At 41.8% G+C, this 25369-nt stretch overlaps 1 protein-coding gene across 1 annotated transcript in view; it reads right to left on the minus strand.

Moving 5' to 3' along the window:
* LOC132828791 (hippocampus abundant transcript 1 protein-like) overlaps positions 1–22858 on the minus strand; it is a 71360-nt gene extending 48502 nt beyond the window's left edge. The window contains exon 1 of the mRNA XM_060845886.1: positions 22650–22858. Within this exon, the coding sequence (XP_060701869.1) occupies positions 22650–22730 (81 nt within the window). The 5' untranslated portion in view covers positions 22731–22858. The remainder of the gene's footprint in view (positions 1–22649) is intronic.
* Between the last annotated feature and the right edge of the window lie 2511 nt (positions 22859–25369).

Consider the following 25369-nt stretch of genomic DNA (forward strand, 5'->3'; position numbering starts at 1 on the left):
GTCGGTATTATATCTAAATCCTATTAAGGAGCGCCCGGGTTGAGGGTGGGACACTGTTTGGGAGAGGATATGGTGGAACATTGGAAAGGTAGTAAGGCCCCCTGAGAACAAGGGGGAGGATCTCCATTCAAACATGTTTAATTTTTTTTTGTTCTTATTGTTTGGAAATAGCTTCCTTTTTATCATACTGTTATGAGTGTATTAGAGAACATTTTCTCTTATTTGAAGGATGTAAACGACTCAACTATACACTCTGGATGATTGTGGATTAGTTGAATTTTGATGATTATATATTTAAGATCTATTTTTATATTAATGTTTGTGCTTGAAAATTCTGCTTATTTTTATAAATTTGTCAAAATGTTAAATTCCCAATAAAAATATCTATAAAAAAAACAGTGAAGAACACCCTCAGTACCACACTGAAGTGCCTGCACGAATTGAAAATTGGTATATTGCAGACACAGTCAGGCTGATGGGTCTATTTCTGATTGAAAAGACATAACTCGTGATGTGCTGTAAGGTTCTGTCCTGGTGCATTGTAAGCCAGGAAGAAAGGGCAGCACAAGCCCCTCCTGCATATCTAATCACCCATCATAAACCGTGATTTGCAAGTTGTAGGAAACAGGTCCCTGACCATCATGGAAGCATAGTCCACAGTACAAAAATTTAAATGATTTAAGACTCTTTGAAAATTACATGCTCGTGATAAAGATTCTCAGCTCGAGGCAGCTTTCAACCTTTGGGTCCAAAGCTTATGGATTTATTGATATCACAGACTACAGTATCTAACATGGACAGTGTTGCACTGTCTGAAATGTCATGTAACATTTAGAGTTGGAATTCCAGTCTTTCAGGGTTTAGGCAGTCAAAGGTACAGCCACTAAGAACAGGGGAGATTGAAATCAGGCACATGAAACATGTCTGAATAAGTTATTGCACTTCAAAAGTAATTTACCACACGATTATAATGGGATGACAAAACGTCATGGGTAAGGTAAATCAAAAGCAGTGATTAAATAATGCAGGTGTAGGCTTTAAAAGTCTGCAGAAGGATGGGAAGATGTAGGGTGCTACAGAGTTTCACATTCTGAGTGAGCTACAATTGAAGATAGTATGATCACTAAACAATAAGAGATAAGACACCAATTCCAAACGTGGAGAGAACCACAACTTAAATCTAGAGAGGAAAATTAGACAACTTCACAGGTGAATTATTAATACGTATAAAATCCTCTAGTAAATTGTGTCCTGAGTTTCAAAACTATATAAGCAAGTTTGAGATGCATTGCTTCATGTTACCTTGGTTCCATAGTAGTAGTGTATTGGTAGCTGTTGTCTGTGAGTTTCCATTCTGAGTTTTGTTTTGAAATATGTTCTCTAATTAATTTCTGGATTTTAAAAACTTCCTCCCACTCCTTTTCCTTCCTTTCTAAATCTCAAAGCAAGTCTTGTCTATTCTTGAATTTTCATAATTATCTCTGAAATAACATCTAGAAAATGCAATATAATAAGCAATAAATAAGGAACATTTATAGAGTCATTTGTTCGGAATTACATCTTTTGGAAGAGACATCCGAGATTCACCATCTATTCGCTCAGTTAGAAGTGTCTCAAACTTGATGAAGTTGTTGGAGAAAATAAGCAAAAAGATTGAGGGCGGCGGAATGGTAGACGTGGACTTTAGAAAGTCTTGACAAGGTTCCACATGGTAGACTAATTAGTAAAGTTAGATCATATGGAATTCAAGCAGAGTTTGCCACCTGGAGACAAAAAATGTTGATAGTAGAATACAGAGGGTGGGTGGTGGAGGGCTGTTTTTCAGACTGGAAGCCTGTGACCAGCAGCACTCCACAGGGATCCACTGGGTCTGCTTTTATCTGGTCGTTTATATAACTGATTTGGATGAGAATTTAGGAGGCACGGTAAGTTTGTAGATGACACCAAAATCGGTGGTATAGTGGAAAGTGAAGGTTACCTAAGATTACAGAGAGATCTTATCGATTGGTCAATGGGCTGAGGAGTGGCAGAAGGAGTTTAATTTGATAAATGCGATATGTTGCATTTTGGTAAAACAAACAGGACAAACTTTCCAGCATAGGGGTTAAGGCATCTTGTTGAGATTGTACAGCACATTGGTGAGGCCTCTTCTGGAGTATTGTGTATAGTTCTAGTCACCCTGCTATAGGATGGATATTATTAAATTGGAGGGGATTCAAAATAGATTTACCACGATGTTGCCAGGAATGGAAGGTTTGAGTTACAGATGTAGGCTGGAACTTTTTTCACTGGAGCATTGGAGGTTGAGGGGTGTCCGCACAGAAGTTTATACAATCACGAGGGATATAGATAAGGTGAAAAGCAAGAATCTTTTCCATAGGGTGGGAAAGTTCAAAAGTAAGAGCATATCTTTAAGGTAAGAGGAAAAAGATTTAAAAAGGACAAGAGGCATTTTTTCCATTCCCCGACCCCCCCCCCCCCCAAAGGAGTGGTTTGAATATGGAATGAATTGCCAGAGGAAGTGGTGAATGCAGGTACAGTTACATTTAAAATACATTTGGACAAATACACACATAGGAAAGATTTGGAGGAATATGGGCCAAATGCATGCAAGTGGGACTGGTTTGGTTGCGAGCATGGTAGGCCTGAACTAGTTCAACCAAAGGGTCTGTTCCCATGCTTAAATGATTCAAAAAGGTTCCACAGCCACAATTTCAAAGAACAAGAGATTCTTCATGGTATCCTGGCCAACACTTATCTCTCGAACAATCTCCCTGGAAGGATCGTGGTCATGTTCATAGCTGTTTTGGGGTTCAGGGTACAAATTGCCTGCCTTATCTCCTACATTTCAACAGTATAACAGATATTCATCAGCAGCACCATTTAACGCACACTCCCCAGGAATATTCAAGCCATGAACAGCACAAAACAAATGCAAGTCTTCTGCCTGAAAGTGATGTGAAAAAAATCTGCTAAAGACCCCCCATCCAGTTCAAAAACAATCCTATTTTTCTGCATCTCTAAATTCCCTTTGATTTGATCTTGTCAATACACATTACCTGCAGCTGAGAATGGGAAAAGTCACATTCCTAAATCCCAGTCTGAACTGACTCCAGACTCTAGGAGCACCAACTGCCTCCAACCAAACCTGCCTCCACTTAGATTGGTCAAGCAGTTATGGAAAGGAGCAAAGATGAGAAGTGCACAGTGAAAGCTACAGAGTCTGATCTATCACCTTCTACTTCACGTCATCAATACAGCATCATATAAAGTTCCATTTATATTCTCAACTGAAACAGAAAGGGGGGAGGGGGACAAACTGGATGTATAAAAAGGAAGTTGAAGGGAAAGTTAGAACAAGAGAAGTCAAGAAAGACAACTGTATCAGTGAGGCAGAAAATTCGAAAAGGGATCATGCTGTAAGGTTGAGTGGAATAGGGGTCGATGGGAAGGGTGAGAGCAGTAACAAATTAAAAATATGGTATATGAACGCACGAAGCATTAGAAATAAGATGGATGAGCTTGAGGCTCTTTTGGAAATTGACAGATACGATATTGTGGGGATAACTGAGACATGGCTTCAAGTGGACAGGGCCTGGGAAATGAATCATCAAGGCTACACGTGCTATCATAAGGACAGACTGACGGGCAGAGGGGGTGGAGTGGCCTTGTTGGTAAGGGAGGATATTCAGTCCTTTGCACGGCGGACCTAGAGTCAGGGGATGTAGAGTCAGTGTGGATAGAGCTGCGAAATACTAAGGGTAAAAAGACCCTCTTGGGAGTCATCTACAGGCCCCCAAACAGCAGTCTGGATGTCGGATGCAAGTTAAATCAGAAGCTGAAATTGGCCTGTGGTAAAGATGTCACTACAGTTGTTATGGGGGATTTTAACATGCAGGTAGACTGGGAGAATCAGGATCGTATTGGACCTCAAGAAAGAGACTTTGTGGAGTGCCTCAGAGATGGATTCTTAGAGCAGCTGGTGCTGGAGCCGACCAAGGAGAAGGCAATTCTGGATCTAGTATTGTGTAATGAACCAGAATTAGTCAGAGACCTCGAAGCGAGGGAGCCATTGGGAAGTAGTGATCATAATACAACAAGTTTCAACTTGCAATTTGAGAGGGAGAGGGTACAGTTGGAAGTGACAGTACTTCTGTTGAACAATAGGGAACTATGGAGCTATGAGGGAGAAGCTGGCCAAAGTTCAATGGTGCGATACCTAAGCAGGGATGACCGTGGAGGAACAATGGCGGGTATTTCTGTGTATAATGCAGAAGTTGCAGGATCAGTTCATTCCTAAAGGAAGAAAGATCCCAGGAGGAGGCATGGGCAGCCGTGGCTGATGAGGGAAGTTAAGAAACATATAAAGTTAAAAGAGAAAAAGTATAACATAGCAAAGATAAGTGCGAAAACAGAAGACTGGGAAGCTTTTAAAGAGCAACAGAGGATTACTAAGAATGAAATACGCAGAGGAAAAATGAGGTACAAAGGTAACTGGCCAATAATATAAAGGAGGATAGTAAAAGCTTTTTCAAGTATGTGCAAGGCCAAAAAATGGTTAGGACTAAAATTGGGCCCTTGAAGAAAGAAACAGGGGAATATATTACAGGGAACAAAGAAATGGCAGAAGAATTAAATGGGTACTTCAGATCTGTGTTCACTGGGGAAGACACAAGCAATCTCCCTGAGGTAACAGTGGCTGAAGGACCTGAACTTAAGGGAATCTGTATTTGCCAGGATTTGGTGTTGGAGAGACTGTTAGGTCTAAAGGTTAATAAGTCCCCGGGGCCTAATGGTCTACATCCCAGGGTACTGAAGGAGGTGGCTCGGGAAATCTTGGATGCGTTGGTGATGATTTTCCAGAATTCGATAGATTCGGGATCGGTACCTGAGGATTGGAGAGTGGCTAATGTTATACCACTTTTTAAGAAAGGTGGGAGAGAGAAAGCAGGAAATTATACACCAGTTAGTCTGACCTCAGTGGTGGGAAAGATGCTGGAGTCTATTATAAAGGATGAGATTACGGCACACCTGTAAAGTAGTAACAGGATAGGACAGTCAGCATGGATTTGTGAAGGGGAAATCGTGCTTGACTAATCTTCTGGATTTTTGTGAGGATGTAACTCTGAAGATGGACGAGGGAGATCCAGTAGATGTAGTGTACCTGGACTTTCAGAAAGCTTTTGATAAAGTTCCACATAGGAGGTTAGTGAGTAAACTTAGGGCGCATGGTATTGGGGGCAAAGTACTAGATTTGATTGAAAATTGGTTGGCTGATAGGAAACAAAGGGTAGTGATAAACGGCTCCATTTCAGAATGGCAGGCAGTGACCAGTGGGGTACCGCAGGGATCCGTGCTGGGACCGCAGCTTTTTACCATCTTCTATATCATTAACATATATTGTATCAGCAATAACATTAGCAAATTTGCTGATGATACAAAGCTGGGTGGCAGGGTGAAATATGATGAGGATGTTAGGAGATTACAGGGTGACCTGGACAAGTTAGGTGAGTGGGCAGATGCAGTTTAATGTGGATAAATGTATGGTTATCCTCTTTGGTGGCAAGAACAGGAAGACAGATTACTACCTCAATGGAATTAATTTAAGTAAAGGGGCAGTACAGAGAGATCTGGGTGTTCTTGTACACCAGCCAATGAAGGCAAGCAGGTAGTGAAGAAGGCTAATAGCATGCTGGCCTTCATAACAAGAGGGATTGAGTATAGAAGCTAAGAGGTGCTTCTGCAGCTGTAAAGGGCCCTGGTGAGACCACACCTGGAGGACTGTGTGCAGTTCTGGTCGCCAAATTTGAGGAAAGACATTCTGGCTATTGAGAGAGTGCAGCATAGGCTCACGAGGTCAATTCCTGGAATGGAGGGATTACCTTACACTGAAAGACTGAAGCGACTGGGCTTGTATACCCTCGAGTTTAGAAGACTGAGAGGGGATCTGATTGAGACGTATAAGATTATGAAAGGATTGGACACTCTGGCAGCAGGAAACATGTTTCCGCTGATGGGTGAGTGCCGAACCAGAGGACACAGCTTAAAAATACGGGGTAGACCATTTAGGACAGAGATGAGGAGAAATTTCTTTACCCAGAGAGTGGTGGCTGTGTGGAATGCTCTGCCCCAGAGGACAGTGGAGGCCCAGTCTCTGGATTCATTTAAGAAAGAGTTGGATAGAGCTCTCAAGGATAGTGGAATCAAGGGTTATGGAGATAAGGCAGGAAGCGGATACTGATTAGGAATGATCAGCCATGATCATATTGAATGGCGGTGCAGGCTCGAAAGGCTGAATGGCCTACTCCTGCACCTCTTGTCTATTGTCTAAAAATACCCGTTTTCACTAAGTAACAGAGACTTAAGTATCAGAAAACTCCCAACTTGGATTACTGTTCAATGCTTGATTAGATTCTACCATTCAAGGTGTGTAGGAATGCTCAATTAGACTAAACAACTCTGGAAGGATGAAAAATTATCAAAGTTTTCAATTCCAAATCATTATGCAGTGTTGTGGGATTAAAAAGAAACATCTGTACATCGTTTGAATTTACTAAACTTCCCCAGACCACCTCCAATGCATTTTCAGCCTTCCTTAAATAGGGAGGCGAAAACTGCAGAGTATTCAAATTTTAGTCTCACAGATGCCCATACCCATGTCCAGTTCCTCTCGTAATAAATGAAAGCATGAATTAGCCTCCTTAATTGCTGTACTTGCGTAGTAACTTTGCGACTCACGCACTACAACATCAAAGTGCCTCTGAAATTTTACATCCTGCACTTGTTATCTATTTAAGTAATACTGCTTTTTTTCTTTTTCCTGCCAATGCACAAACTTCATATTTAACTGTGTTTTACAATCAGAGGAAGGTAAGGGTACAGTAATACAAGCACAAGAAGGTTACCAAGACAAAGACTGATTAGTAAGGGGATCAAAGGCTATGGCGAGAAGGCAGGATAATGGAGCTGAGGAATAGACCAAATGGCATAATTCTGCTCCTAGATCTCATGGTCGTAAAGTAAAGCCTTACTGCAGGTTCTGGATATTGCAAACAGGTTCTGCAGTATACATGAAGAAATAAACAGACATAACCTTTCAGGTCGATGAACTTTCATCATCCATTGCATTTAAGTATTTTGGTTAGCATCGTTCAATGAACATGACTCCATGCAATTAGAGCTAAAATTTTCTACTGCCAAAACTAAATCTAAGTATTTAATGTAAGTGGTTATACAGCATTTGCAGTAGAATCTAAAAGCATTCTAAAATTAAATACTTCGAGAAATTAGAGAGGTGCAAGCCAATCTGCAGGTTCAAATGATAGTTATAAACCAAAGTTTGTTTGTCTGGAAATCAGACACATCCTTGGATACACTTCCTGATACTTCAATTTCTGTTCATACAAAATGGCAGAAAGTGTTAACTATGCTACAGTGGAAAGTGGCCTAATCTCACAATTTCTTCACAAACTTTACACTTACTATCAGCACATTCACTTAACTGCTATTAACTAGTTGCAAGACATGATTTTTACAGTTTCAAAGCACCAAAATACAGACTAATGCTTCTCAATGACAGTAAATCTAGAAAAGAATAACTCCCAATCAATAAAATACAGATTGCACGAGATTGTAAACTGCTCACAAGGATGGGAAGCCAGTCATTTGGATCTCATTTTCTGAAGTGTACCACATATCGAAAGATAACTATAATGTAATCAGCATCCTATATTTGAACAATGGGGAGTATTAAGACCTCGTACACAGCTTAGAAGAATTGTACCTGGGCAAATAGTGAAAACCATGCAAATAATGCAGAAACGATTTATGAAGCGCCAGTTGATTTCTGAGGAGCAGCAAAATCAAGCTGCCAGCTTCAGATGAAGCAAATTTTTCTGAGGGATAGTGAAGCAGGGTCATAGCCACAATTTAGATCCCATTTCAAAATAATACATGCTGACTGCATTTTATATTTTCTTGACTGTTGTAGGAATATATATAATGGAAAATGCCGAGTAAATTTCTTACTGTAGAATGGTGCTCTCCTATTGGTGGTACAGGTGCGTTTTGTGAATGCGAATTTGCTGTAATACGAATGAGGAATTGGAGATGATGTTTCTAAAGCACAAACTTTTAAAACTTATTAGCTATAACGTGATTACATTGCCAACACTATGCGCTGTTTCTAAAGCGTGCTTTTTCTATAATGCAGGACTGCACAAGAACACAACCATCACGTTATAAAAGACAACTACTGGCACAGTCTATCCAGATGTATAATTACATGACAACTTGACATTCATAACTTTCATGGAAGTTGTCAAAGTACAAATTTTTTCATAGAAAAAGGAAAAGACAGAAATAATGTTCAATATCTCCAGATTGTCAAGGGAAACGCAGTTTGAAACAGAATTCCAAGCTTCATTTAACATTTGAGCTGGTTAACACATTATGCTATTTAAGTTTCAATATATAATCAACTTATTTTCTTCTTTAATTGGTGTTGAGATTTCCTGTTGTCACATTCATTTTTCATGCCCCAATAACATCATCTCCCAATTCAAAATGAAGGTTGGGAAATGAAGGCAGGGAATTGAGGGGACTGAGTGCGACATCTTTTTGAGTGAAGGATATGTATGAAACAAAGCCTAGGAAAGATCATCTAGCCAATCAAAACTGCTTTTTTTCCAGGGTCAATCTATCAGACACTAACAGCCACTTTCTTGGAGATGTTCAACAGAAGATTAAAAACTCAAGATCAATTCTGAAGAATAATCTGTAAAGTTTCACCCAGAAGGTGCCAATGACCATTAGCCATATTACCCAGTTGTACAAGATATTGTGCTTTGGTCAGCCAGCATTGCAACAGACTGCATCCAGTTGCATTCAGTCAATTAGCAACCACCAGAACCTCCTATCCAACCATTTCAGGAACCATTGATTGTAACAAAGGGATTGCCAGACATTGATTATTACTCTGGGGCTTACAAAATAGTTAAACTGTGCTTTCTATGAACTAGACTTCATTGTAAAAATAGCTTTATCACATGAATTGCCTCTTGACTTCAGCTGGTTCAGCAGTTAAAACACTTAACTGAACTGGAAAATTGCTCAACAGTCAGCCTGCAATCTAAGTCGAGGAAACTGCTGCATTTTGGTTTACAATCTTAGACTCAAATCAATGCTTTATAAATAAAAACAATCTGAAGACTTTCAAACAACTGAAATGTTAATTTTAAAATTAACAAGTACCCTGGAAACCAGTCTACATAAGCCAGAGGGGCAAAACCTCCTTTGGGTCTGTGCTTAGCAATGTAATATCTTATGCAAACTAAACAACATACAAATAAGGGTGCCCTGTCTCATTGTGAAGCTGGATTCTTCATCGCTGGCTATAATTAACATGGGAGAAAGTAAACAAGGCAAGAATCATGAACCAAGTAAAGAGAAATAACTCTGCCCTCGTAAGTGGTTGAAGAATTGCCTACATAAAGGATCTATCAAGGCAGAACATGAAAGAGTGCTCAATGATTGTTACGGCATAGTAACGATTAGGAGAGGTCGGTGTTGGACTGGGGTGTACAAAGTTAAAAATCACAATACGAGGTTATAGTCCAACAGGTTTATTTGGAAGCACTAGCTTTTGGAACGCTGCTCCTTCATCAGGTGGTTGCTGCATTGTTGTTTGAATTGCTAAACATGGAAGGTCCCATTACAGCAAGAAATTAATAACTGGTTAATGCGTCTTTTTTGAGGGGTGTCAGATTAGCAAAAGTAGTAACATCGATTGGAGGATTTGAGCTATAAGGGAGAGGCTGAACAGGCTGGGGCTGTTCTCCCTGTCGCGTCGGAGGCTGAGGGGGTGACCTTATAGAGGTTTACAAAATTATGATGGGCATAGATAGGGTATCCAGAAATAGAGGGCATAGGTTTAGGGTGAGGGGAAAAAAGATAAAAGATACCTAAGGGGCAACTTAATCACGCAGAGGGTGGGACATGTATGGAATGAGCTGCCAGAGGAAGTGGTGGAGGCTGGTACAATTGCAACATTTAAGAAGCATTTGGATGGGTATATGAATAGGAAGGGTTTGGAGGGATATGGGCCAGGGGCTGGCAGGTGGGACTAGATTGGGTTGGGATATCTGGTCGTCATGGATGGGTTGGACCAAAGGGTCTGTTTCCATGCTGTACATCTCGATGACTCGATAACCAGTACACCAGAAAAATTCCATACTCTTTAAATAGTGTCATGGGATCATTAACAGATCACCAATCAAGCTGAGATGGTGCTTTAGTTTTCATGAGATTAGATTCGAGTCCTTACCGTGTGAAATCAGGCCCTTCGGCCCAACAAGTCCACCGTGACCCTCCAAAGAGTAACCCACCCAGACCCATTTCCCTCTGGCTTATGCACCTAGCACTATGGGCAATTTAGCATGGCCAATTCATCTGACTAGCACATCTTTGGACTGTGGGAGGAAACTAGAGCATCTGGAGGAAACCCACACAGACACAGGGGAGAACGTGCAAACTCCACACAGAGTCACCTGAGGCTGGAATCAAACTTGGGACCCTGGTGCTGTGAGGCAGTTCAATGTTCAATTGGAAGAATATTATGTTATGCAAAAGCCAAATTCTCCAAACACTTAAAGTGTAGTGTCTGCCTGCATTTGGCAAGACAACTATATAATTCACAGCTAATTGGAATGTTAATCCTGCTTATCAATTTATTTACATTTAGTATACTGTACTCTTATTCATTGTGCATATATAACATCTCTGTGGTAAGTTATTCAATTTTTGGCATGGTATTAGTTTGGTTGAAATGGAGCTATTTATTGTACAGAGACAAGACTGTAATATCCATAATGTTAAGGCACTTTCCATTTGATTTTGATCATATGAACTGTGTTTCAAGATTACCCAGCATTCAGAATTAAGTGATTTTTAACAAAATCCTTGCTCCTTTGGATAGTTGCAAATGTTTATCACACCTTAGCAAGGATAAGCTTATGTCCAGTTAACTGAGTCTCATGCTTGAATATATGTTCTTTTCTTTCAAACCTTGTTTAAAGATTAAACCTTAGTGGGCAGAATAGCTAAGAACTCCGATGCTAATTCACCAATGAGTAAGCAAAAAAATGGAGCAGTGCAAATATTTTTGAAAAATGACTTGTTTTAAGGGCCAGGTTCAAGGCTGTTCAACATACAAATAAACACTGTAGATTGGAGAAAAACAACAGAAGTTACATAGTAACACTGAGCAAGGGAGCATGGGTTCAACTTCAGCACACTTCATTCCTGACCTAGCCACTTCAGCGGATGTCAATTCAAGTCACAGCAGTCTCTCTCTCAGTTGAGAAATCAGGCTTGGATCTTTATACACTTTAGCACCTGGTGTGATCACTTGGAATGAGAGGATCCCTAACCAAACATTCCACAAGCAATTCCAGTAATCTAGTAGGAAAGAGGTCACTGTTTTCAGAAATCATGGAGCAAGTAAGAACAATTCCAGGAATCAAAACTAAATTACCTTTTCCTTGCAAAAAGGGAAATTTTGAGGTGAGCTAAGATTTTCACAATTAGGCAGTAAATTGATAAAGTAGAGCAAGCCAGGATGTTTCTCATGGAGTAGAAAAGTTTTATTTCAAAACACAAAGCTTGGGAATTTGGAATAAAAACATGCCAGGAAAACTATTGGAATATAATACCAGGAAATCTACTAAAGCAGACAGTCTAAGTTGGCTCAACAGATAAATAATTCTTTTGTGACCATTTAAGGTACAGTTGGGTGTAAGTAAATATCCCTGCAGAGATTACATGATCATGTCAACAGCTTTTAATTTTCCAAGGCTCAATACAAAAGATATTTATGTTGTGCATTTAACATGAAATAAATTTCAAATGCCTCACAATACTATTAAACAAAATGTGAGATGGAGCTATGTAAGGAAATAGTCAGATGGGTGACAAAAACTTAAAAACCATCCTAAAAGGGGGCTCTAAAAGGGAAGTAGAAAGAGTTAGAGAAAATTCTACAGTTTCAGGCCCATGCAGCTCAAGGCATGATCGAGAAAGGATGTCCACGAAGCAAGAATTAAATGACTATGGAAATCCCTTATTATTATAGGGCTGGAAGCGATTAAGATAAGAAAGGGTGAGGTCAGAGAAGAATTTGAAAAGCAGAGTAAGAATCTTAAAGTGACTTAACTGTATCAAGTACAAGGATGGTATGGATATGGGCACCTTCCATTGATTTCTATCATAAGAACTGTGTTTCAAGACTACTCAGCTTTCAGAGTTAAGACAGATTTACAAAGGAATTCTTGCTTTTTTGGATAGTTGCAAACATTTACCACACTTAAGTCAACTGGAGATATGCTCACTCCATGCTGAGTTTCATCCTTAAATATACTTCCTTTTCTTTCAAACCAGATTTACAGTTTAAATCCAAGTGGGCAACAACAGACACTTAGTTCAAAGTAATACAGAAGCACATGGTTGTAAGCAGTCAGTGTCAACCTCAATGGCAGGGGAGGCAGAAAGAGTTCTAAACTTGCAAAAAGTATTGAGACATTAGTCTATCTTCCTAATATTTTGCTGTAAGAAACTTCCTCTCATCTGTGCCTGGAGGTCAAACAAACTGGAGCACAAAGACACTGCTGAGTCAGGTTATGTCCAATGTAAATATGGAAACTTGTGACATTTTAACGTGATACCCTTGGCTTTGCAGTGTACCATCCATAGTCAGTGAAGCACAATCAGGTCACTGTTTAAATATTAAGAGAATTCCAGACCAAATAATCTGAAAAGACATCTTCCAAATTAACACCTTCAATCAACAGAGACAATGAGGGCAGAGGTGCATTGGAACATCACCTCCAAGTCGAATTTGGAAAAATCAAATTAAGAGGCAAATTGGATTTTCCCCACATCCCATAAGTGAACATATATTTTAAATAAACTTCAAATTGTTAAGCTAAACTTGAATTCTGAACTAACTGCTAGAGTGAAGTATCTGCTACAATTAGTCCATTTTCCACTACATCCATGGCAAGGTGTTCCACACTGTGCAACAGCAAAAGGCCGTGATTTGCTGGCAATGCATCTGGTTTGTTCCAGAGTGAACACCATTCTTGGCATCCCACTTGACATTCCCCACTCCACCAAAATAAACTGGATGTAGGTGCAAATGAAGCAACTAAAATACTGAATTTCCTGACTAACCATACAAAGTGAATCTTTGCAATTTGACCTTTAGACACCAATCCAACTTTTACGATTTTAAATCACAACTTTTTCCTGTCATAATTTATTGAGTGTCTTTTAATAATTTAAGAAAAACATGACATGCATGACCTCATCTATGCTGATATTAATCTTTGTGTACCCAATATTCAAAACAACCCAGAAGAACAAAGGCTATTAACATTCATCAAAATTCCCTTCAATTGTTTGATCTTTAAGGGGAGCCAACAAGTGGATAGGATAAATAGACAAGGTCTTTTCCCTGGGGTCGGGGAGTCCAGAACTAGAGGGCATAGGCTTAGGGCGAGAGGGGAAAGATATAAGAGACCCCTAAAGGGCAACTTTTTCCACACAGAGGGCAGTATGTGCATGAAATGAGCAGCCAGAGGAAGTGGTGGAGGTTGGTACAATTACAATATTTAAAAGGAATTTGGATGGGTATATGAATATTGGGGGGTTTGAAGGGATACAGGCTAGGTGTTGGCAGGTGGGAATAGATTATGTCGGGATATCTGGTCGGCATGGACTGAAGGCTCTGTTTCCATGCTGTGCATCTCTATGACTCTATAAGTCATCACTCGGGTTGGATTCTCAATAGGAACTTGACCGGTTCTGAATTCTGGAAGGGGGAGAAACAGTAAGAAAACCTTTGCAATGCATTCAGACAGATGGATCTCGAAGTGGATCTAGTTTGCTGGGATTCCTTGCTATCAGCAGCCAGCCCAAGTTTCTTGAACATTCAGTGACTGAACCTATCTTCAACACCATGAAAAAGGCTGCTCGGTTGCAAAATAAAAGGGATAACATTTCCACTACATTTTCTACCAGTTGGTACTTTCCCAAGTTCTTTAGTTATTACAGAGAATGAATGCCACAGGAAAATACTGTAAAATCTTCAATGAAACTTCAAATCATGCCAGTGTTGAAAGATACCTTTCTGGGCATAGAGAAATGAAAAATATTCCTGAAATAGTATTCCCTCTACCCAATTATAAACAGTGCTGTTACAAATAAATATGTTTTGACATTGTTTCATCTAGGTGCTGCCAGCATTTTCTAAGTCTAGTTTCAGTACTTCTTAACCTCATTAGTTCATTTAAATATACACTCCAGATCAGATATGTAATATGTAGTGTGTACAGCACAGAAAACAGGCCATTGGGACCAACCAGGCAAGGCCACTGTGCGTGCTCCACATTCACATGCAAGTTTCCTCCCATCTAATCATTATGTGCTACTCCTCTTTCAAAGAAGTGTAACCAAAGCTGGTAGCTCTTGCAGTAGATCAGTTAGTCACATTTTCCAGTTCGCAAGCAAAACAACACAACCAATGAAGGTTCCTAACTAATGTAATACTAGAGAATGATACACCAGAGGAGGCAAAAAAACTGCAGATGCTGGCATCCAAGATAAACAAGCAAGAGGCTGGAAGAACATAGCAAGCCAGACAGCATTAGATAGAGGAGAAGTCAACATTTCAGGTGTAACCCTTCTTCAGGACTCCTTCACCTCCTGATGCTGCCTGGCTTGCTGTGTTCCTCCAGCCTTCTACTTGTCTACCGCAGTATAGGAGGCAGCCATTCAAATCATTGTTCGTATGCTGACTCTTCAACAAAGCTACCCAGTTATCTCTCTCTCTCTCTCCAGCTTTCCCCATCTATCCTCTTCAATGCAAACTTATCTACATCTTCTCTGCTTGGAAGGACTACAATTCTGAACTTTTTATTTCTTTACTCTAATTTATTCTTAAGATTTCGTACTTAGATAACTTTCATACCTAAGATGCTGTGTAGGTCTGTAATGCCAGACCTTTTATTTCTTGAAATTTCTTATTTATTCCTAAGAATCCGTACCCAAGTGCCTTTACTCCCAAGTTGGCACCCCAAGCGGCAACTTTGCAAATTTTTCTTTCTCACACAAGTAAACTGTATTCACGTGAGTAAATGACAAAAACATAATTCTGTATTTATCCAAGTCTCTTGAAAATTATCACTGAATGAATATGCATCCACCATCCTTTCAGGCAGGTCTTCCCAAATCATAACTCACTTTATAACATTCCCTTTAGACATGGCATTAAACTGGAAGTAAAACTTCATATGGCACCATTTTAAGAGCAGGGAAATTTTCATTAAGTGTCCAGTTCAATATTTAATGAGTCAAACATCATCATTACCAGGTTACTACAATCTGTGGGAGCATGTATTGTACAAAACAATCTGCGTTTTCTATAATACAACAGTAATATTGGCTGTGAAGTACTTTGGGATACCCTCTGGTTTTGAAACGTACAATATAAATGCAAATCATTCTTCTTTGGATCATGACATTTCAAATGGTAGGAGTCAACCTTTTGTAGGCACATTTTCCTAATAATCTGAAGAATATTCTACATGGCCTGAAACTCTCATAAGCGTTATCCTCATTGTAGACCAGAAGCAAGGAATTTGCAAAGCGCAAAGTTAGGAACTAAATCTAGTCAGTTTGAGGGATACATTTCAAGGAAATATTAAGCAACAAACTAGGCAAGAATATGACTTGAGTATTAAGGAATGTTATGCATTGTCAAGAATCAGTGAAGTCAGTTTGACACTAGTGTACTAGAAATCATGGATGGAAAGTAATCTTGAATGAAACAGAATATTGTTAGCTCTCTGTCATGCCCTTATCCTAAGCATTTTGAGCAACCCTCTAAAGTATAGTGGTGAAATGAGTTAAACACATGAATTAAGAGCAAGAGTAGATCACTTAGCCCTTCAAGCTTGCTATCATTCAATATAGTTACGACTGATCCAATTGCTTTTTTTAATAGTCGGCGTAATCTTACACAACTGAACACTTTTCTCCCCCACATCAAATCATGTGGTGCTTTTACACCTATTAACTATTACCAGTAAATTATGCATGTTTTCCAATTAATTTACATGCAAAGCACATTAAGGGCAACGCAGCCCAAAAGTGAGGGAGAGGAACCAAATCAAAATGGAATTGGAAGGTGAGATAAAAACATCTACCCCTTGCAATGCCCATCTCTCTCTAGAGACGGAGGTATTGGTGGACACCATATGTTCCCTTTCCAAGGACGCTTTGGCACAAAGAGGGGCAGACAGTCAGCAGCTCTGATCTGAGCGCGTTTTGAGAAGGTTTGTCGCTCAGGTTGAGGTTCTGGATGCAAGTTTGCTTGCCGAGCTAGAAGCTGGTAACCCAAATTTTGGGTCCGCTATGTGGATGACACCTTTGTCAACACTAAATAAAACAAATTAAAGGAAACCTTCAAGACCATCAATAATATCTTTACAGGCATAAAATTCACAAAAAAAAGGAGAGAAAATAAAAACAAACTGCCATTCCTAGATGTCACAGTACAGTGAACAGCCAATGGGGAACTTTGAACCAGTGTCTACAGGAAAACACCATACACAGACCAAATACTGAACTACAGAAGCAATCATCCCAACACCCACAAAAGATTTGTAGGTGCCAGTCTTGGACCAGGGTGTACAAAGTTAAAAATCACAACACCAGGTTATAGTCCAATAGGTTTATTTGGAAGCACTTGCTTTCGGAGCGCTGCTCCTTCATCAGGTGGTCTTGATGAAAGAGCAGTGCTCCAAAAGCTAGTGCTTCCAAATAAACCTGGCACTGTGTGATTTTTAACCCACAAAAGATGCATTAGGACATTATTTTAATGAGCCACCACATACTGCAGAGAAACTATGAACAGCAGAGAAATATCACCAATACAGCGTATTCAAAAAGAACAATCTGCCGATTTCTCAGCAACAAACCCAAACAAGCAGACAAAACGCATCCAGAAACCCTAGCCACTCTCCCTTACATCAAAGGCATCGCAAATTACTGCTAGACTATTCAGACCTCTTGGCATCATGGTAGCCCATAAACCCACCAACACACTGAAACAGCAGCTAATGAATTTAAAAGACCCTATACAGACAAAAAGCAAAACAAATGTCATTTACAAAAAAAACTTTCAAGAATTGTAACAAACACAAACAGGCAGAAAATTAGCCACCAGCATACATGAAACATCAACTGGCCACAAACAGACATGACCCTCTCTCACTAGCACCCTTACATACAGATGAGAAAGGACACCACTTCGACTGGGACAACACGTCCAGAGGACAAGCCAAACAGAGACACCCACGAGAACACCCAGAAGCATAGCATTCCAGCCAGAACTCTATCAACAAACACATTGACTTGGACATTATTTACCACCCTCTGTGAAAAATAGGAAATAATATCACCACAGGAAATGACAAGACCAACCCAAGGAAACCTAAACACAGATACAAAGTGGGTCACTAACACCAGTGCTTCACTGGAGGCTCACTGATGATGTTACCTATTATGGTGACAAAATGGCCAAAAACAAACCTTTCAGCTCAGCTAGCAAACTTACATCCAGAGCTATGAGGCTCTCCACAGCTCACTGCACGGACTTGCTAATTGCCAAGCCTAGGAGCAGATCCATAGGAGGTCCTCTGACTCGCCTCCATCCAAAGATCAGGACACAGGACTGAAGTGCAACCAAATGGAACAGCAAACGATTACCCAAGTAAGTGAAAAGGCATTGCAATCGCCACAACCAATATGCACAGGTCCACAGATTCAACATCTCCACAAAATAAAGAGTTGAGCTAGGAGTCCGTGAACCACAGCAATCTGTAGTTACGTGGGACACTGACTGTATTATAAACTCAAAACCACATCCATGTGGCATGTAGACAGCACAGCGGCTCAGTGCTTAGCACTGCTGCTTCACAACACCAGATTCAAATCAAGCCTCAGGCGAATGTGTGCAGTTCACACATTCTGAAAATGTGTTGCTGGAAAAGCGCAGCAGGTCAGGCAGCATCCAAGAAGCAGGAAAATTGACATTTTGGGCATAAGCATGATTCCTCGATTCCTGAAGAAGGGCTCATGCCCGAAACGTCGATTCTCCTGCTCCTTGAATGCTGCTTGACCTGCTGCGCTTTTCCAACAACACATTTTCAGCTCTGATCTCTAGCATCTACAGTCCTCACTTTCTCATAGAAGAGTTCACACATTCTCCCCGTATCTGCATGGGTTTCCTCTGACTGTCCAAACATGTGGGTAGATTGGCCATAGTAAATTACACATTTTGTCTGAGGACGTGCAGGCTGGGAGGTTTGGCACGGGAAGTGCAAGGCTATGGAGGTCTGGTTTGGATGCTCTTCAGAGGGTTAATGTGGACTTGCTGGACCAAATGGCCTACTTCCATACTACAGGGATTCCACAAAACATCTATTGCTGCCAGTACCACAAAAAGAATTCCAAAGACTTTCACGTGGGAAAATGTGAGGTTATGCACTTCAAATGGTACAGGAAAGGAATATTATTAAATGACTGAAGAAAGAACAGAACAAGAATTTGGATGTTCTTATCCATGAATCAAAAAAATGCCAGCATTCAAATTCATTGGGCAACTGGAAGGCTGACCTATATTCCAAAAGGGAATACAAAAGTGGGGAGGGGTTTTACTGATAATATGCATGACACTTGTCTTACCACAGATGAAACAATGGTCTTTTTCTAAATGGTGGACAGTAACTAGCAATGTAATGCAGGAATCAGTATTAGGACCCTAGCTATTCAAAATATTTATTAATGATTTGTATAGAACATAGAATATTACAGTGCAGTACAGACCCTGTTGCGCCGCTCCATGAATCCAATCCGAAGCCTAACTAACCTACACTATTCCATTCTCATCCATATGCCTATTCAATGATCATTTAAATGCTCATAAAGCTGGCAAGTCTACAACTCTTGCAGGCAGTGCATTTCAAACTGCTGCTACTCTTGAGTAAAGAAACTACCTTTGACATCTGTCTATATCGATCACCCCTCAATTTGAAGCTATGCCCCCTCGTGCTAGCCATCACAATCCTAGAAGGGCTCGCACTATCCACCTGATCTAACCCTCTGCTTATCTTGTATGTCTCAATTAAGTCACCTCTCAACTTTCTTCTCTGTAACAAAAACAGCCTCAAGCCCCTCAACCTTTCCTCCTAAGACTTTCTCTCCATACCAAGCAACTGCCTACAAAGTCTCTCCTGAACTCTTTCCAAAGCGTCCACATCCCTCCACTAATACGGTGACCAGAATTGCACTCCAAGTGCAGCCACACCAGAGTTTTGTACAGTTGCAGCTTGACCTCCGTTCCGAAACTCGATCCCTCTGATAAAAACTAACACAGCGTACGCATTCTTAACAGCCCTATCAATCTGGGTGGCAACTTTGAGAGATCTATGATCATGGACACCGAGATCTCTCAGCTCATCCACACTACCAAGAATCTTACTATTTGCCCAGTACTCTGCATTCCTGTCACTCCTTCCAAAGTGAATCACCTCACACTTTTCTGCATTAAACTCCATTTGCCACCTCATAGCCCAGCTCTGCAACTTACCTATGTCCCCCTGTGACCTACAACATTCTTCAACATTATCCACAAGTGTAAATTTATTTACTAAATTTACTAACCCAAGACATATATGAGGTAACAAAAAGTAATGCCATCAAGTCTACAGATGGAAGGATGAGCTGTGGGGATGTTGCACAGATGCTTCAGTGTGATTTGAACAGGCTGAGTGAGTGGGTAAGTGCATGGCAGATGCAGTCTAATTTGGATAAATAGTCAAAACAAGCAGCAAATTTTCCAAATGGCTACAAATTGAGGGAATGGGATGGTGCAATGAATCCTGAGTGTCCTCAGACACCAGTTGCTTAATGTTAGCATGCACGTGCAGGAGACAGTCAAGGCAGCAAATCACTTTTAGCCTCATAACAAGAGGATTCGAGTACTGGAGCAAAAATGTCTTGCTGCATTGTGCAATGCTTTGGTGAGACAACACCGAGAATATTGTATGCAGTTTTCGTCTCCTTATCAGAGACAGGATGTTCTTACTGCAGATGGAATGCAGCAAAAGTTGACCAGGCTGATTCCAGGGTAGAAAGGCTGACATGAAGAGAGGCTGAATCAATTAGACCTTTATATATGGCAGAGTTCAGAAGGAAGGGAATCTCAAATAAACCTATAAAATTCTAACAGGACCACATAGGATAGATGCAGGAATGATAATGCTGATTGTGGGGGAACCCAGAACTAGGGATCAGTCTAAGGATACAATATAAACTATTTAGGACGGAGATAAGGAGAAGCTCCTTCACCCAGAGAGGGGCGAGCCTGTGGAATTCATGACCACAGAAAACAGTGAAGGCCAAGACATTGTGATTTCAAGGAGTTGGATATAGCACTTGGAGCTAAATGAAGGAATGAATATGGGGGGAAAGCAGCTGATCATCCAACTCAGATCATAATCAGTATTGGAGCAGGCTTGAAAGAGTAGGAGGAGGCCTTATCTCAAAGGAAGGATATACTGGCACCCCTCAGTTTCTTTATTCATTTTAGTCTTCTGCGGTATTCTGTTACCTGCTACTGTTTAGGCAGCCTTCTTCCTCCTTGCTACCTATCATCTCCAAAAACCATCTTTACTGTGTTCTTTGTGCCACCTCGATTCCTTTTCATACATTATCTTTTGAGCACCGTCATTGTGCTGCTCCAGTTTCCTCTGCTTCTCTCATGACTTCCATGCTCTTTGACCACTGTTACTCATTTCCATTCCTGCTGTTTTCACTGATTGACCTATTCTAATCCATCGCCTCAACCACAACTTCAGCGCTGGCTGCTACAACTCAACTTTATTAGTCATGGTAGCTCACAGCACCAACTACCCACACTCAACCTGGCACCGATAGTTGTGTTAGTGAAGGGGGTGCAATCTGTCTCCCTAACAGCACTGCAGACATGCTTACATCAAGTGGCCTGCAGATCAACGTAGCTGCTCACCATCACCTTCTCAAGAGCAATTAGAGATGGGCAATAAATGCTGGCAGTAACTCCAACATGCCATGAATGAATTAAAAATTCCATGCTTAGCACCACCACCAAACACCCTCCCCTCCCCCACCATCCTACACATATGTCAAACCTCCAAATAAGACCCTTGCATCTCATTTTTAAAAAAAACATCAAAATATCCCATTCTCTACATAGGTTCAAATATATCCCACCTCCTCCATCACCGTGTAGAATCCCTTCATCACCAACCAGAGCCACCACAAACATATTCCAAAACCCAGAAATTTCAGACTCCATAAAATTAATTCACAAAACAGAAGTACTGTGGATGCTGGACATAGAAATAAAAATAGAAAGTACTGGAGGAACTCAGCAAATCTGACAGTATCTTTGAAGAAAGAGTTAACCTTTGAGTCCAACATTATTATTCTTCAAATTGAAGGGTGATATTGGACTCAAAATATTAAAGTTCTCGGACCTTCTACAAATATGGGCAGCATGGTAGTTAGCACTGCTGCCTCACAGCGCCAGAGACCCAGGTTCCATTCCCACCTCAGGCAACTGTGTGTGGAGTTTGCACATTCTCCCCGTGTCTGCGTGGGTTTCTTCCAGGTGCTCCAGTTTCCTCCCACAATCCAAACAATATGCAGGTTAGGTGAATTGGCCATGCTAAATTGCCCATAATGTTAGGTGAAGGGGTAAATGTAGCGGAATGGATCTGTGTGGGTTGCTCTTCAGAGGGTCGGTGTGGACTCGTTGGCCCGAAAGGCCTATTTTCACACTGCAAGTAATCTAATCTAATCTAAATACCATCATTACAACTCCTCCACCATACTCTCCCTCACAGCCCCCTTAGCTCAGCTTATCCAAACAAAATACACCACTCTGCAGCTCACATTACTCCACAACATATCCACCTCAACTCCCTCCTATATGTCCCATTCTCTTCAAATCACCACCCAAAGGAACCACTCACTATTACTCAACCTACAAGATGGCAATTCTCCAAAACACTATGCCCCTAGTCTCAGCCCTCCCTATAGCCCCACCCCACAACTCCCTTCACCAAAACTGTCCTCTCCCCACTCCCCATCCCCACCCCCACCCCCACCCCAAAACCCACCTTCACCAGCACACCAAAGCTCTGCTTCCCCTCCCCTCAAGCCATCTACCCCGCCCCCTCCTCCTCTCCATAGCCATCCTCCCCACTCGGGTATTCCCCCCCCCACCTCTCCCTATATCCCCTCCCCCCCATCCCATATCCCAACCCCTCCCCCCCATCCCATATCCCCTCCCCCTCCCCCCCATCCCATATCCCCTCCCCCCCCCTCCCATATCCCCTCCCCCCCATCCCATATCCCCTCCCCCCCCATCCCATATCCCCTCCCCCCCCATCCCATATCCCCTCCCCCCCATCCCATATCCCCTCCCCCCCCATCCCATATCCCCTCCCCCCAGGGTCACCGCCCCTCCTCAGCCTGATCCTTACCGTGCCTCCGTCCTTGATAATGATTTTCTTGGCCAGCAGGACACTGCGGTTCAGCCGCTTCTTCTTCTTGCCCTGGGTCATGTCTCCTTCACGCGGCCTGAACCGGCCCGACCCGCCTCATCGCCATAGAAACGGCCGGAGCTGACGGCCACCCAGCACCCCGGCCGCCATTTCCCGCAGACCACCGCCGGCACCTCAACCAAGCTCGGCCTACTGTCCAATCAGGAAGCGTTACACAACCCGCCCGACCCGGCGTGCGTGCTACAACCTAACTTGCTGGTCAGCCGCATTAGCCCCGCCCTCCTGCACAACCACTGGTCGTTATCGTGACGTTGTCACGGCCTGGCCCAGTTATCCAGATTGCAATTGGTGAAAGGAGACATCAATCACTGAGAACACGTTCGTCACTCCCTGATTGGTGCATGTGCGGCGAGGTCACATGTGATCGCTGTATGACGTCATGCATTCATTGGGTAAAGGAAAGTTCCCGTGGTTTGTGAGGCGGCCATTTTGGTAATGGAGTATTCCCGCGATGGGCTGCTTCGCCATCTTAGTAATGGACAGGACATGAGGCGGGCTATGCCGCCAGTTTGGTAAAGGAAAGTGCTTGTGCCTGGTCCCAGTCAGCATTTTGGTAAGAGGGTGTGCAATAGGAGTTGGGCATAATTCCTTCTTGATGAAGGATTCTCCTGCTCCTGGGATGCCTCCTGACTAGCTGTGTTTATCCAGCACCACACTCTCCACCAAAATTACATGAATGACAATGCAAATGTATCCATTTTATAGCTGAAAAAGTGTTGCTGGAAAAGCGCAGCAGGTCAGGCAGCATCCGAGAAGCAAGAGAATCGACGTTTCGGGCATGAGCCCTTCTTCCGTATCCATTTTATACCCAATATAATCAACATTACTTCCATCTGCAGGGGGTGGCATGACCTTGTGGTGTTATTGTTTGGCTATTAAGCCATCACTCTGCGCTGCCTGACCTGCTGCGCTTTTCCAGCAACACATTTTTAAGCTCTGATCTCCAGCAACTGCAGTACTCACTTTCTCCTATTAAGCCAGACACTCGTCTAATGTTCTGGGATGCAGGTTCAATTCCTGTCATGACGGCAGATGGTGAAATTTGAATTCAGTAAATTAAGAGTTCATTGATTGTTGGGAAAATCTACCTGGTCCTCTAATGTCCTTTAGGGAAGGCCCCAACCCATATACTTCAATGCAAAATCTAAATTTACATTCCAGTGCTGTCCTGAGAGAGTACTATCCTGTCAAAGTGCTGTCCTTTGTTAGAGACAAGAAAATGATGCCCAGTCTCCATCTGAAAGATTCCACAGCCACGTTTACGAAGCAAAGGTTATACCAAAATTGGACGTGTAGTGGACAGCGAAGAGGGTTACCTCAGATTACAACAGGATCTTGACCAGATGGACCAATGGGCGGAGGAGTGGCAGATGCAGTTTAATTTAGATAAATGTTGAGGTGCTGCATTTTGGGAACGCAAATCTGAACAGGACTTATACACTTAATGGTAAAGTCCTGGGGAGCTGAACAAAGAGTGCAGGTTCATAGCTCCTTGAAAGTGGAGTTGCAGGTAGATAGGATAATGAAGAAGGCATTTGGTATGCTTTCCTTTATTGATCAGAGTACTGAGTGCAGGAGTTGAGAGATCATGTTGCAGCTGTATGGGACATTGGTTAAGCCACTGTTGGAATATAGCATGCAGTTCTGGTCTTCTTTCTATCGGAAAGATGTTGTGAAACTTGAAAGGGTTCAGAAAAGATTTACAAGGATATTGCCAGGGATGGAGGATTTAAGGTATTGGAAGAGATTGAATAGGCTGGAGCTGTTTTCTCTGGAGTGTTGGAGGCTGAGGAGTGATCTTTTAGAGGTTTACAAAATCATGAGGGGCATGGATAGGATAAATAGACAAAGTCTTTTCCCTGGGGTCGGGGAGTCCAGAACTAGAGGGCATAGGTTTAGGGTGCGAGGGGAAAGATTTAAAAGGGACCTAAGGGGCATTTTTTTCATGCAGTGGGTGGTACGTGTGTGAAATGAGTTGCTAGAGGAAGTGGTGGAGGCTGGTGCAATTGCAACATTCAAAACGCATTTGGATGGGTGTATGAATGGGAAGAATTTGGAGGGATATGTGCCCGGTGCTGCTAGGTGGGACTAGTTTGGGTTGGAATATCTGGTCGGCATGGATGAGTTGGATCGAAGAGTCTGTTTCCATGCTGTACATCTTGATGACTCTATGACATCTGAGGTGTCCTCAATGACTATCACTCAAATTCCTCACTTAAACACAGGTCACTTGGTCATTATCACGTTGTTAATTGTGGCTTACTGTGCAAGTCCTTTTTAGGACCTTTCTATGTCACTAGTGTTATGGCTCCTTTTATATCTGATGGGACGAATGATTAACTATCTCCTTCAAAGACCAGTAAACACAAAAATCAAGGGCTGTGTAGCCTCTTTCTATGCTGTTTGATTCTATGCAACCCTTACATCTTTGGCTTGAACCACACACACACATACACACACTGTATGAAACAATAAAATTTCACCCACTCCAACCTCTCACCCTCAGACACCCCTCTCACCCACTCCAACCTCTCACCCTCAGAACACCCCTCTCACCCACTCCAACCTCTCACCCTCAGAACACCCCTCTCACCCACTCCAACCTCTCACCCTCAGAACACCCCTCTCACCCACTCCAA

This window comes from Hemiscyllium ocellatum, chromosome 28 (assembly GCF_020745735.1).
Source record: "Hemiscyllium ocellatum isolate sHemOce1 chromosome 28, sHemOce1.pat.X.cur, whole genome shotgun sequence".
In the NCBI taxonomy this organism is placed as follows: Eukaryota; Metazoa; Chordata; class Chondrichthyes; order Orectolobiformes; family Hemiscylliidae; genus Hemiscyllium; species Hemiscyllium ocellatum.